Source organism: Eleginops maclovinus, chromosome 11 (genome assembly GCF_036324505.1).
Source record: "Eleginops maclovinus isolate JMC-PN-2008 ecotype Puerto Natales chromosome 11, JC_Emac_rtc_rv5, whole genome shotgun sequence".
NCBI classification, from domain to species: Eukaryota; Metazoa; Chordata; class Actinopteri; order Perciformes; family Eleginopidae; genus Eleginops; species Eleginops maclovinus.
In genome coordinates this window covers 10,641,368-10,656,960 of record NC_086359.1, presented here as the reverse complement: position 1 = coordinate 10,656,960, position 15,593 = coordinate 10,641,368, and the positions used below count along the sequence as shown (strand labels likewise).

Below are 15,593 nucleotides of genomic sequence, written 5' to 3'. Positions count from 1 at the left end.
TTCCATACCTAACTGTATTAAACTTAAACCATGACATACAACAGCAGTAAAATAGCACTTCCCCATTGAATATTCCTACACTGTAGCTTAGCGTATGTGAAAATATAACATTAATACCTTTGAATTTTCATAACAATCCAATTTACAAGAAATGTAATATAATAAACTGTTTAGAGTAATGCTTGCACGTATAGATCCAAGGGTCTTTAAAAATAGAAATAAGGACAATAAATAAACAATTGTGATGCTAAAAATCGTTTATTCAGTTGCAGTGACAGACCCAGGCTTTGAAAACTATTATTGTCAGTGCCAAACAGTGTGCTTTAACCTAGTGTTAAAGACCTGTTTACAAAATCCCACATACAAACACACTTCATGATTTCAGTTCCTGCAGTATCAGAGCATTATCTCATATTTTAGATTCAATTACAATTTATCCAACACATTATGCTCTTATTGAATCTATTTCAGCTCAGTTTCTCTTCTCACACCTGTCAACTGCTAAAACACACTTTCTTTCTCTATTTTTGTCTTTGTATTTCTTCTCTATATAATCCTTGCCTACCTAGTTCCTCCTTTTCTCCATTCTTAACCTCTCCTTTGTTCCTTCCTCCACTTGAGCATTGTTTTATTCTCTTAATTGGAGGGTCTGTTTAATCCTCCATTAAAAGCCCCATTTCACATTTGCTTTAATCACACACACACACACACACACACACACACACACACACAGTCACACACACACACACACACACACACACACACACACACACACACACACACACACACACACACACACACACACACACACACACACACACACACACACACACACACACACACACACACCAGTCCGGTTTAATTGTAATCCAGCAGCTGAAATTCTGAGCCGCCTCACAAGTGCTGTATGTACAGTATGAATTGGAAAAAGCTGACATATTCCAATAACATAAGCTTAATATAGATGTCCAATTTTAAAGTGTGCAGTACTAAACCTGATTTCAATGACAGTTCATTTACATTGAACCTTATCATCGAATCGTATTTCAAGCACCACTTCAGTGTACTGTACAGTCTGTCAGAGAAAAACTCTAAACACTGATATGGCTTTAAGAAATTCTGACATCAAATTAACAAACATAGGCGAGTATAAAACTCTCTAAATTTAAATCTATATCTAATGAGAACTAGACTATTCTCGTTGGTTTATGAGTGCCTGACAATAGTGTCTCTGTGAAGGAAACTGGATATTTTTTTCATCTCCAACACTATGCCAGTTTATCTTCCAAGCAGCATATCAACTTTCTAAACTGTTTCCATAATTTTCAGCATGGAGGAACGTTTGGTGCAGTGTGGCAGACCCTCAGTATAGTAGGAAGTATTCAGTTTACAGTCCAACTGGTCAGTCATGAGAATGCCACTGTTAACACACTTCCATCTGCTGGCAGAGAAGTGGAAATACAGACATTTTCTCCATTGTTAAGTTCTGTCTGATGCAGTTCCAGTGTGGCCCATCTGCTGACTCTCAAAGGTTTTATAATTTCCTTCAAGTTCTCCTTCCTCTCCTTTTAGTTTTTCCTTCCCTGTTGGCCAGTTGGCTGTATAATTCTTAAGAAGAGCAAACAAGATCAAGAGACCAACAGTTCTAATTTTGCTTCCTCAGGGGAGGACAGACTTTTATGTCATTCAGTTTTTGTTCCACTGTCTGGGTCAGCAGGCAGAAGACTGTTTTCCAGAGCACACAGGGTTGACGATGGTCCTGCATTAGGGTTAATGGTTCTTATGGATTCATTTTCTCAGAAAAGTCGGACCTGCTTCTTCAGTTCGTTTTTCTTCCACTGAGCAAGATGATCAAAGGCAGACATGGACATCCCAAAGACTCTGAAGAACTCCTCCGGGGAGAGGTGACGCTGGGAGGACATATTTAGCCAGGGAGAGGAAATGATCAGTTATTATTATTATTCTTTAAGTTACAGACTACTGGTTAACCTGTAAAATACTGAATTAATCTTAATAACTTTATACAACTGTCAAACTTCAATGAGACGATCTTCAAAATAACTTTAATATTAGAGCAGAGCAACACAATGAATGTTGTATTCCACATATAAGGTTTTTATTGAAAATAATGTACTGAAACCCCTGTGTAATCACCAACATTTTGATGTCAGTCGGTCTGTGTTGTTGTCCATCTATATAAGACATTTTTCAAACAATATTTTGTTAAAGCATTGTGTAGCGGTTACCTCCAATCTGGCTCGGTCCACGTCACTCGGGAGACGCTGCTTCCCTCTGACTGACACTATTAGGGCTTCATATGGGTAGATCTAACACACACACACACACACACACAGATTTTTTTTTTGTTTAATCCAACACTTCTGAGAAGTTGTTTCAATTACATTTACATCTGCCATTCCTACAAGCTTCCTGCATCAACATGCAGCAAGGAGACTTTGGTCTTATTTTAAAAACTCAGCAAACTTCCTTTAGCAGAAACTGTAAATGTAAGTGCATTCAGATGCTCCTTCAGGGGACTTTCACTTATGAGGTAACGCTTAATTGTTTACAGATTAAGTTTATCCACAACGTGATTCACATGAACCTCTTAAAACAGGAAGACGGATTTGATCTTTGTTACCATCTAGTGGCGAACAGCAGCACTAACAACATTGAGAAAGGTTAAAATAAATTTGAGAAATTGCTGAAGTGTTTAAGTATTCCACTAAGGAACAGATAAAGAAACATCAAAGTTTCAGCTGACATGTTCTTGTTTTTCTCCTTCAATTTAGCTTTACATAGTTTTAAGTCTGTTGACTTTAAAGTAAACGTTGTGTTGTTGTACTCATTACACTCAATTGCACGTATTAGTCAGAGCCTTTTATACACTATCATTAATGGCAGTACTACAAAAAGATAATAGATCTACACTTTTTGATATGATGGAGGAATAATAGTGAAAAAATATAAATACTCTTAATATGTTTTCTTCGCTGTTAATGAAATGAGGCAGTCAGCTTCAGTTGGTGTTACTGAGTGATATCAATCCACTTTTTAGTGTAAACTATAAAACCTTGTATTTGTAACTCAGTAATAGTTGGCTTTCTTACCTTGTATTCTGCAAAAAAAGGAGGAGACAAAATACAACATCAGCCAAGTAAACTGCATTTGCTGACTCTTTTAAAAAAAATCATTCTTTACAGTCTGAATAACATGCACTGGGAGAAAACTGTAAGCACTGAGGATAAGCAGATTCAAAGTGTACAATAGGCTTACCTCTGATCTGCCAATTAACTGCATTACTGCTGTCATACTGGTAATAATCTGCACCCGCACTGCCAGGCTGCTAGAACGGAATAAGAGCAGTTTAGCAAACATGCAGCAAGAAGACGTTGTTCATTATTATGTTGAAGTGAAGGGATCAATGCAGAAGTTAATCACAAAATATTACATCCAAAGTTCAATCAGCCGGAATTCTGTAAATTAATTTATAAATTACAAATATGATACCAATATGAATTAGTTAGTTGGTTCGCCTCAGGAAGTAAACTGATAAAAATCACGCACACACACACACACACACACAAAGACACACACAGATAACATGACAGCTTGCTTACCCTCAGTCCATTCTTGCCGTAGCCTGGCAACGACGATGATTTGGCAATGTACGAGTCTGGAATGAACAAATATTAACACATAAGCCTAAACAAACAAAGAAATTATGCAAAATAATACAAACACTCTCAATTTATGAATGGGAGTGCAGTACCTCTATATAAAAAGGGACAGTTTGGTTGGAAAAGGGTTTTTAAATGGGCCCTATTATGCTCATTTTGAGGTTTCTCAATTTGATTTTGTACCTCTAATGTGACATGTTGACACGTTTTGATGTTTCTCTCTTTTCACACTCTGTCAGAAACCAGAGCCCAGTCTGCTGTGATTGGTTAGCTGACAGCCTCCGTTGTGATTGGTTTACTGCTCAGAGATGTCCCGCCCCTTAGCACGTACAATGTGTTGAAGCCCTTGCCAATAGAAGCGCGTCAGTTACGTAGTGATGTCAATATGTCAGGGAAGTACAAAAAGGAGTCCAATCGAGGCGTTCAAAACATGTCAATTTACTCCCTTAATATCAATAAATAAAATGGAATGAGATATTACTATCTTCAAAATTCCATATTTTAACAAAAAACCCTGCCAAAACACTGATCATGAATATTTTTCAAATGTGCATTTCCTTTTGTTGTCACGCCTGCAGCATGGTAGCATCTCTCCTGTAACCGTTGGTAACCAGCAGCATCCCAAGCGTCCTGTTTTTGTGTTGTGCATGGCTGCAGTGAGGACAGCAGATGGCAGTGGAGTCACACTGATCCGCTCAAGTCATTATTCAGTTTCTCTCACTTCTACTTTCACATCTTTGTTAAACTATTCCCTCTTCCTTAGTCATTTCCCTCTTCCCATTTCTCACTCCATCCCCCTCTTTCTGTATTTCTCTCTCCTGTTCACTGCAGTTGTTCAATGGAATTAAATTACACAGCGATGTCAAAGAGCCGAGACGAAACACCCTGATGCATTAGAAAACTATTGGTGTGTAGAGCTTTGTGTGTGTGTGTGTGTGTGTGTGTGTGTGTGTGTGTATGTGTGTGTCACGTTGAAAATATAATGGGTTTTTCTTCAACAACACTCTTTCAACAAAGAAATGAGATACAGTTTAATAGATTAGTCACGGCGTGTCTCAGAAATATGTTTGTGCCCTGATGCCAAACAGTGTGAAAACTAATTGCCTAAGCAGGTTTTAATGTCTTTATAGCACACGTTCTGGTCTATAGTCTCAGCTGCCATTTGAATCATTGCTCTTAAGGTTTTGGAGCAATTAGTTCAATCATTTATCGGTTATTCCATTATAATGGCCCGATCCTGGCAAGTTATGACCCCATGCAAAACAAATCTGAAGCCAAGTTTTGATGTTAATGAGCTAGGATTAGGGATGCACAGATGTGATACACTTTATTGGTAATGGTCTAATATCTTTCAACAAGCGTCATTATGGCAAAGGCTTCATTAAGCTTTAAGTAAAGTCATTTACAGTTTGTATTCTAAATAATAAGATTCAAACTTTTGTACACGTTGCACCCTAATTTCCTATTTGTAATGTTACAATGCTGCTGACCAATCAGGAGAACTGCTAACGTTTTGGGTTTTAAAAAGTATAAATAACAAAATGTACTGTATGTATTTCTTTCTTTAGAGAAGTGGAAAATATATTTGGCAGTATGAGCTGTAGTGCTATAAAGATTATGGCAAAGAGATCATAGTAAAACACAGTCCATACATTTTAAAGTGATTTCATGGGACTCAGCTATCTTTACAATACAAAGTGTGGTGTGTAAATGTGGCTTGAGAAACAGATGGCCGAGGGGTTCAGGTCAGTGATCCTGGATCAGTGCCTGCTGCTGAAGAAAAGCTGCTAAACGCGGACCTAAGCTACAGAGACATTCATCTTCCCACCTGTAACCCTAAAGAAATGATGTGTGTGTGTGTGTGTGTGTGTGTGTGTGTGTGTGTGTGTGTGTGTGTGTGTGTGTGTGTGTGTGTGTGTGTATTGATAACAATCTCTGACTTAAAGCTGTGCTGCAGAACAGATAGGGTGGAGAGGATCAGAGGGAAGACAGCATGCTGTGTAGTCGTCGCCTTGAGATGACCTCAGAGATACGATATCAGAAACACACTAATGAACCACTCTCACACTCACCACTGTCTAAACTGTAGACGGACTTGGGAGCTGAGAATATAGAAACAGAGAGGAAAGAAAATGAAAGAAAAAGGGACAATTAATTCATTTCATGACAGGTAGCAGGTATAACCTATTCCTGAACACTGGTTCTATGGAAGTGAAGCTACTACATGCGTTTATAAGGCTCTCACTGCAAGAGGACCAACCAAAATGAGAGAGCAGCGTTTAGTGGAAGGGAAATAAAAAAGGCCAGCTGTTGTGAGACATCTATAAAACATCAGCTGTGTGAAGATATGCCACTGACAGCATCAACATGCTGACAAATCACTATCACGACCTACACATCATGTAAAATATGAAGCAGCATGGGCACGTTCATGAAGCATCGAGCCGCACATGTTCAGAATGCATATGTTTACAGCATCCACCCACCAAACCCTGAGTAAAATAATAAAGCTACTGCATATTACATATACAAACATAGATGCCGGAATACGAACAAAAAATAGAAATAGAAATGTAAACTTTTCATTATCATAATTGATAAGTAAAAAAGCTAATGATATGATACAGCTCTGTGGGGTTGAACTGGGCACCGTGGTGCTTTGCGGCAAATTCTACTTTCATGCTCACAATGCTAACATGCTGATGTGAAGCGGGTGAAATGTTCACCATCTTGGAAAAGCATGTTAGCATGCTAATAACTGCCATTTAGCACTAAATATAAAATAAAGCTGAGGCCAAAGGGGAATGTTATTAATTTGACAGCTATTTTGTTGCAAACCAAAGCGTTAAATATATGGATCTGTTGACCAGTCAGTAGACGTCATTATAATTCATCCTGAGGGGAACATGAACGTGTGTATCAAGTGGCATGGCAATTATTGAGATATTTCAATTATAACGACAGAGGTGAACTTGATGAAAGCAATAGAGGAAAAGTCACGGGATCCAAAAAGTCATTAGGCTTCATCTGATTGGGGACCACAAACATCTGAAGTGTGTGACAATCCGTCTTGTAAAAGTTAAGCTATTATCAAATGTAAGTAAAAACTTTGAACTGCCATTGATTCAAAAGGGAAAAAATTAGGAGGTCACAAAAGTAATTTGAATTTAACCTCAGGGGACCATGAAAGTTTTTATTGCAATTCATCTAATGGTTTTCGAGATATTGCTCTCTGTTTCAAAGTGGTGAGCCAACTGACGGACATTTCTATTACCATCCCTAGAATGGAGCAAAGTCATTCAGTCAATTATTTAGTAGGAGTTTGTGTTGCTCGTATCCAACTGTGGGCACCCCATTTAGAAATGTACCTCCTCTGAAGGATAGATGAGCAAACAATTCTCAGTATTTTCTAATCAGTGTAATAACAGCAGACACTATAAACTCAGGGTGATTACACAGCACTGAACACACCCATTATCCACAACTCTCTGTCTGACCTCACTGTGCACTAAGCTCATTTCTCTCTCTCTCGGCCGCTCTCTGACCCTGACTTACCTCGGAGCTTCATGTCATACATCTTCTTTGAACGGCTCCAAATTGCTTTAGCTTCTCATTCCGACACTCTTTTGAATTTAAATCTCTCTCAATCTCATTCGCTCTTTCTTTGTGTCTCCTGTTACAACACTCTATTTTTTATTCCCATTTGACCTCCACCTACCCACGCTCTCTGTTTGTCTCTCAGAGTCTCTCCTTCTCTGTCTCGCCCTTACTCGTGCTGAATGCAATGAGGAATGAGATCAATAAAATCTCGATGAGGGTGGTTATTTGTTTCCTAACCTCTATCTTTTACAACCAACCGCATGCCGATCATCACCATTACACTAACTGAACCGGATAAAATATTTAGCTGTGAACCTAAAGCACTCTCGCCTCTCGTAACAACTTTTAAGGATCAGGTCTGTGTCTACTTCATGGTATTGACTACTTTTCAAAGCAGAGCCTGCCATGACTCTTAAGGTCCGTTTTTGGCTTGTTCCATTGTTGTGAAATTCTGTAAAAACATTCATGGTTCCGAGTGGATACACCTGCTTACCTGGTTTTTCCTGTAGCAACAGAAATATCATTCATAAGGTTTTGTATGTAAGGTATTAGAATGTTGGATATATGGCCTTGAAATGTGGTGCACAGATTTGTAGATTAATTGTTATACGTTTTATGATCCCTTTACTTTTCATTCAGGGCCATCGACAGGTAGGGTTTGCAAATACTTAAACTTATGTCCAGACACTTAGCGAATGACATGCCCAAAAGCCTCAACAGTATTTTGTGTTTAGCAAATGACATACAAACTGTCAGACATAGACTTCTAGCAAACAACATGTAGGTAAAGCTACATAAGGAGCCCTTTCTTTCAGTTTAAAAAAAGTGACAAAACACACACACACACACACACACACACACACACACACACACACACACACACACACTCCTGAGTGACCACAGACTTACAGCCGTTGAGCGAGCTGTATGCCAGATTGTTCAGCGCCTCCTTGCTGCTGCAACGGGAACTGCGCCTGCTGCCCCACTGGTCATTGTCCTGACACCCTGAACGCGCTTTCATCTCCTCCTTCAGGATCATTCTGCCAATTCCCTGCAGGGAGGAAAAGGAGGAATAGAAGGATGGTTTAAATAAAGGGGCCAGAAAAGAAGGTGGGGAAATGGAAGGATAGATGGAGCAATAAGAGGTGGTTAAGTGGGATGGATGCAGGGGTCGATATAGCGTGATGGAATAGAGCAGGAGACAGGGAAAAGCGATGGTTGTTGATTGAATGGATAGAAGGTAAGGAGAAAAAAGGAGAGAGGAGCAGCATCATATCCACCGGTGAGGATGGAAAGTAGCATTTAATTACCTAGCTCATTAAATATTAACAGTTTAAATATGAAGGGGAGAAGCAGGAGAAAATCATCCTCTTTTACCTTGTTTATATTTTGATTCCATCCGTCCTCCTCTCCTCCGGCCGAGAACCTCCTAACCCTGGAGACTGGAGAGAAATGGAGGAAATTTAAGTCAGAGAGAGATCTGAGTTAGCATGTCTGTTAGCAGAAATGTGTTTTTTCAGAAGAACAGGGAGCAAAACCTTTTGGAGAGCCGGTATATGGGTAGTAGTTGGAGTCCGGGTGATAAATGCTGCTGCAGTTGGAGGTGGAAAGGCGACTGGAATTGAGGAGGTTCTCATTGGTCTTACTCTTAAAGACTGTCGGAGAGGCAGATATGTCTAAGAGAGATGGAATAAACGAGAAATCCTCAACACAATTTGTGATGATAAAACCTTTTTTGCAGCCCAAGCATTGCTAGGCGAATTTACAAGCTTCAAATAACTTCACAGGACTGAGAAAGGAAAAGTCAACCTTGGGGCAAGGATATCAAAAAATGTACTGCTTAAAAAAGAATGGATTGGTTTTTCTTGTTGTTGGTCTAACTGTGGTTGTTTGTGAGAAACAAGATGGACAAAGTAGTGCATTTACTCCCAGAGAGGGGAGGGCACAGCAGGGGGAGGAAGGGAGGAGGAGAAGGCATCAAAAGCGAGGGAACAGAGAAGGAGGTCAGAGATGATGTGATGGGATATGATGCAAAACTTCCAGTAAGCAAGCAAAGTTCATCAAGGGTGATGATTTCCTTGTGTGGATGAAAGGATGCACTTTCTTCAAGGAAATTGTGGCTTTTGCTAAGATGGGGGAAAGAGCGTGAGGGTGACATATAAGAAAGGTTGTATTTCTACTGATGCTATGAATGCATGAATGTGTCTTTTAATCTTTGGACAGTCTGACCTCGCACTGGACATAAAAAAAAAATAGCAATATGCATCCTGCTTTTATCAGGAGGGGATTATGAGGTGATCTTTCCTTATTTTAAAGGGATTTTCATGCAGGATATATACCATTCAGACAGGTTATTGGCTGAGGCAAACTTTCTTCACCCTGAACCTGATAATATCTATACACCTAATATTATAAGAAGCATTAAAAGGCACTAAAAGAAAACCATAAAACATTCAGTGGTAATCAACTGCTGGCTACACCTGCTATTAGGACGCTTTCTTTTATATTTGAGCTGCAGCCAGGTTTGACTTTGACATACATTATGGTACTAAGTATACAGTATTATACTGATAATGGTACTTTGCCTTAATATGAAAACTGCTTTATAAATGATTTGTGCTGTAAACCCCAATTCATCCACAGAGCACAGATCATAGATTGCCTGCTCAGACGAGAGAGGTTTGTCAGCACTTTGTATCTCAGCGTAAATCCTCCAGAGGTGTTTCTGAGGAGCTGTAAGTCTGTCCGACCTGCCATCTGAGCGCTGATGGATCACACACTCAACAGTATTTGGCACTGCTTCTCTTAGTTTTACTTCACCTTTTGAATCACAGATTACATTTTTAATCTAGCCTCTGATGGGGCCACGTCTACCCATCATAACAGGTATTTTTAATGTGGTTTAGCAAGGTCGGCTGACAGCAACATTATTATTCCTCACATATTTAGGGCCCAACAAATAATGATGGATGCGATGGGAATACTACAATCTGCCTTGATCTATTCTGTAAGTAATGTAGTATTCTTGTTTTTCCAAATATAAAAATCTCTTCTAACCAGTTTTTTATTGTTAAGGTAACGTAAGGCCAGGGATTGTAATTCTAAGCAGGTGGCCCACTGGGAATGTAATGTAGGAGAAACACGATCGATCACAATATGGCAGATATACCCACTCCCCTTAATAAGGTCATTATTGGGGCTGCTATTAAGCGCTGTGTTTAAGTTGAATTTATGTTTCAGCAACTTGATTTTGAGGTGTCTTCATTTACAGTTCCTATATGCATTAACCTTAATAAAAAGATTGCTCAAGAATCCAATCAGTGTCAGGTTGACCGTTTAATTCTTAGATATTTTTTCAGTTTGCCAATAAGAATATTTTCACGAAGACGGAATTTATCTAATTGTACTAAGTAAAGACCTTTTGTAGCAAAAACAATGAATATAATTGAAGCAAATGTAATCCAATTAAGGTAAATTATCCAAATTAAAAGAGTTAGAGCCTATAAACCCTACAACCCAGGGCTAGACAGTTATTAATCAACCAAAGAGCATTATTTGAGACAATATTTGAAATGTATGGGTAAACTATGGCTGTAGTCTGTGCGGAATGGCGAAATAAAGTTCTTATTTTCAGAGTTGTAGAGGAGAACGGCATGTCATCAGTAGCACCAGATGTTAGACAGAACTTTTATCTAACTGATTCATTAAGTGAGACAAAACAGAAGCATGTGTCATAGTGAGAATGCATTTACATCCAACAAGCTGACAGGTAGACAGCCTAACACAAGCCTTAAAGAAGATGAGATAGTGAGGAATACACCAACCTTTTCTTTTATAGATGGGTGGTTTCCTGTATATGTTGGTGTCCTCAGAATCTAAGGACAGAAACAACGAGAGGATGAGCGTGGAAAGCAGGAAAGAGTAGAGGAGGAAGAGTAGAGGAGTCGAGGAAGAAGAGGAGAGGAGTCTGTATTTCTTTGCTCATACTGTCCCACCAAATGAGTTGTATACATTTAACCATAAATCTGACAGCGCGGGTAATAAACTGCCATGGCAGAGACAGTGCCTTGCATCCAGACAACCTGATTGGCGTGCAGAGAGGCTGATTAATACGGATTCAGGCTTATTACCGGAAAGAGCAGCAGATGGCACAGGAATAAAGAAGAGGGAGGAGAGCAGTTGAAGGGTGGATAAAGGGCCGGATGGAGAAGATAAAGTGGAGAAGAGAAAAAGAATCAGAAATGACAGGAGCATCTAGTACCTCTAGTATAGCTCATATTTGGGGGATAATTCTGTTTTAATGGTGATGTTGAGAGCTGGATTAGCACCACTACACATTACTGCAATAAAACAACAACTAAAATAAGAACAACATTAAAAAAGACTTCCGAATTCTGCACAGCGTACCACTAAATCTTCCAAAGTTCGAGGTTTGACTCCCAATGGGCCATCAGAGCTAAATTTGTATGCACTTGTGATACTGCAAAGCACTTTGGATAAAAGCGTCCACCAAATACATTTCGCTCCATGTTGAAAAGCATGAAGGGAGTGCTGTCGCAGGGGCTGGCAAGGAATAACAGCCTAGGAAAAACCGGAGAGAGCGAACATCCAGTGAGAAATGAAAAGAAGATGGAGGAGGGAGTGATGGAGGGGAATCAAATGCACAGCTTGCAATGAAAAGCAAAGGCCGTTTAAAGTGAAGGGAACAAAGACAGATTGAAACGTTCAGGGAGTTGAGAGGCATTAAGTTGATAAAATGGAGGGTTGATGGGAGTGTTTAAATAAAATGATCTGGTATTAGTTGTTAAAGCGCTCATATGTTATACAAGAGCTGCAGATCAGTAAAATAAATCAGACGAAGGATCCCTGCTGGAGTAAAACGAAATAACTACTGTACAGTTTTATGGAGCGATGATTCATTTTCTTCTCTGCTAAGATGGTGTTGGAAACTCGCTCGAGATCCATAATTGTATAACATTAGTTTTTCTTGAATTAATCTATACAACATAAACTCAGTAGTGAAACATTTCAGCCAGAGGGTTCCACATTTCCGACAGCCCTGCAGTATGTTTTTCCTTTCACTCATTCAAAACCCAAAGATATTGCCAATAATATAAAATGGAGAACATCTCAAAACACTTTCTGTCAACAAGTAACTCCATTACTTATAATTAATCTAATAGTTATTTCAAATGACAGCAGGTCAACAGGCAATGAGGTTGTGTGTGGGTTAGGTGAGCAGCTAGTCTGGATCGGGGGTCAGGGTTAGGGTTATACTTGTGATGATTAAAGAGGCCCTGTTATGCTAATTGGGGGTTTTCTCTTTCCTGTTGTGTGTTATAAAGGTTTTTGTGCATGTAAATGGTCTGCAAAGGCTAAAATCCCAAAGTTTCTCTCCCACACACTCCCCCCCCCCGCCTGAAACGCCCCAAATGGATTCCTTTTTTACTTCCTGAACATAGTGATGTCACTGTGTCCCACTTCAATTGGCTCCAACACATTGTACGTGATAGACTAAGGCCCGTTCATAACAGAGCCAGCCAGTTAACCAATCAGAGCAGACTAGGCTCTGGTTTCAGACAGAGGGTGAACAGAGGTACTGCAGCACAGGCAGTATGAGAAAAATAAAAGCTTTTTGAATATTAAAGCATGTAAACATGTCTCAGTAGAGACACAAAATACAAATAAGAACCTGAAATGAGCATAATAGGGCCCCTTTAATGGTTGGATAGAGTCTAAACTCTAAAGATGAGAAAATATTTGAAGTTGGGTAAGATCAATCTGATGTGGGTAATTTCAGGCTAGTAAACGGGTCAGGGGTCAGTGTTGCAGATGACGGCCTACCTGGCATATGGAAATGCTTTGGGGCTTGGAAGGAGGTGGTGGTGGGTGTGGTACACCTGGGCTGACTGTAATAAGGTGAACTCCTGCCACTCTCACTGCCTGCAGCCAGCGAAGCCAATCACAGTGAGAGAAACCAAAGCATGAGCAACAGAATGGCCCGAACACACCGATGGATTACATGTATGCGTGTGTGTGTGTGTGTGTGTGTGTGTGTGTGTGTGTGTGTGTGTGTGTGTGTGTGTGTGTGTGTGACAGGGGATGCTTGAGAACAAGACATGACATCCACTCAAAGAGCTAGAACATCTTTCCAGTAAGGCACCTCGCGGTTTCTGTATGCATGTGTGTGTGTCTGTGTTTGTGCGGTACATGTATATGCTCGAGTGGGCCCATTACCGGGGAGATAGTAAGGCAGTGGGGAGCCTCCGTGGCGACTGTGTACTGGAGACTCAGTGAAGGCAGAGCTGGAGGAACGCCTCGTCCTCAGCTCAACGCAGTCCAAGAGATCCTGGAGAGACAGAGATAGAGAGAGGCTGTCTTAGAGTAGTGTAATTGCCTCTATTAAACGCATTAAATTATACTACACAAGATGGCAGAGTACATCGTTTTTAAGGCTTTTAAAGGCTTTTGACTGCAAAGCAAACATACATACTAACAATAGGATTGATACATGCTAAATATGAGGCTTGGACAGCTGGTGAGCTTCATTAAGATTAAAACTTAGAATAGCCCGCACCAAAAGAGCTATGTTTAAATAAAACAAGTTGTAGTTTAACAAGGAGTTTATTCCTTTACATGTCAGTTTTCAGATTTCTTGCCTACCTTCCAGGCAGCCATCTTTAGAATCATAATTTCTATTGAGCACCAATATGACAACTGTGCTGTCCAAAATCTATATTTAATAGCAGAACCCACATACATATTTTATATGTGAGGTGACTTGAGGTGCCGTTGGACTAAACTGTGAGGCGGCCCCCGTCTGACCATGCAACCAATAGAACAGAAACAATTTTTTGGTGGATCCGTTCCATTTATTTTATTAGTGCTGATCCCTGATCCAGTTTGTTGGTATTTAACAAACAACTCTATCATTTGTAAATTTAGATTATTGATGGATGGAGTACTTACATGAGAGTAGGCTGATAAGGAGCCCAATGACTGGGTGAGAAAAACAAACAATATGTATATTTGTCTTCAAGATGAATTATAAAAACAAAATGTGTTAATCACTTATGCTGTGACTTAATGATTGATTGTTGGCATGTGTGTGTGTACCTGTACGCAGCTGTATCTCTCCAAAGTGTCATCAGAGATGTGTGTGTGTGCATGGTCCGCCTGATAAGGGATGATGTCAGGCCTCTGGTTGTCATAGATGGCTTTGACTCGGGGCAGAGCCGCCAGCTGCTTATAGTCCAAAACTTCGCCGTCGGCTTTGGACTGCAAGAGAGGGAGAGAGAAGAAACGGTTAAGGGGTAGAACATCGCGTTAATAGTAATTTGGGAAAATAAATGCACACTTACACAGACAGGAAGTAAAAGAAACAGAAGGATACAGAGAAGTGTGAAGATAAACACAGACAGTTAAAACTTACAAAGAGGCGACAGAGGAAACAAAATGAGTATGTGACATTAAAATACCTAATAACAATTTTTAAAAGTGATTTCCTATAAATTATGTCATAGAAAAATGAAAAAAGGGTCTTAAATTGACTGTAGACTCAAAGTTATGGCTCTAAATTGCTGCAGACCGAGTAAGCCGGGGACAGAGCAGGGAGTCTGCATGGAGACAGATAGTGTTGGCAGAAAAAGCTGTCAGCGACTCTTTGTGCTTCTGCCGCTGTTGGTTGGATTTTGATTGACAGCTGGGACAGTGACAGCTGAGGGCGTAACCACAGCATTGATGGTGTAACCATGGCGACGATGGTACTCACACAGATTAGCCGGTGAGGAGAGCCGAGGAGAGGAGAGGAGCCTGGAGAAGAAATGGACACCGTCTCCGAGGTACGCCTCAGCTGGTGGGACGGATGTGAGAGTAACGTTAGCTCAAATATACAAAAGCCATGAAATTACATTCTCAAGGTAAAATATAAATGAAGACACCAATAATACTTTGTCTCGCGCCACAAACGTGACAATCTTTATCTTGGGTTGATTGCAAAGAAATTGAAAAAGACATGTTAAATTGTGTTCTTTAATCACATTAGAATTTAGGTGTAAACTTAATAAACAACAAGTGCAAATTAAATAAATAATAAATACACCTGAAAAAAAGGCTATAAACTCGAGACAATATATACATTGATTTAAGTTTGTCCAATTTAAAAACACTCATGTTAAATACATACAAGTGATTAGTTGACAAAAGCTATTCTAATTTAACAAATTTAGCATAAACATGTAGAACTCGTTAGAGAAAAAGCTGGTACTAAATTTGAGTTTACTTTAAAAGACCTTGGAGCTAGCTGCCTAATTT

The 15,593-nt window shown here is 39.7% G+C and overlaps 1 protein-coding gene across 1 annotated transcript in view; it reads right to left on the bottom strand.

The window, feature by feature from the left end:
* Positions 1-239: 239 nt before the first annotated feature.
* The window catches only part of LOC134872786 (actin-binding LIM protein 3-like), a 38,134-nt gene continuing 22,780 nt past the window's right edge, over positions 240-15,593 (bottom strand). The window contains 15 exon segments of the mRNA XM_063896219.1: positions 240-1,910; positions 2,247-2,327; positions 3,111-3,118; positions 3,277-3,346; positions 3,621-3,676; positions 5,753-5,782; positions 8,190-8,331; positions 8,658-8,722; positions 8,819-8,956; positions 11,105-11,155; positions 13,125-13,223; positions 13,518-13,629; positions 14,250-14,279; positions 14,397-14,558; positions 15,052-15,132. Coding sequence (XP_063752289.1) covers positions 1,797-1,910; positions 2,247-2,327; positions 3,111-3,118; positions 3,277-3,346; positions 3,621-3,676; positions 5,753-5,782; positions 8,190-8,331; positions 8,658-8,722; positions 8,819-8,956; positions 11,105-11,155; positions 13,125-13,223; positions 13,518-13,629; positions 14,250-14,279; positions 14,397-14,558; positions 15,052-15,132 — 1,239 coding nt within the window. The 3' untranslated portion in view covers positions 240-1,796.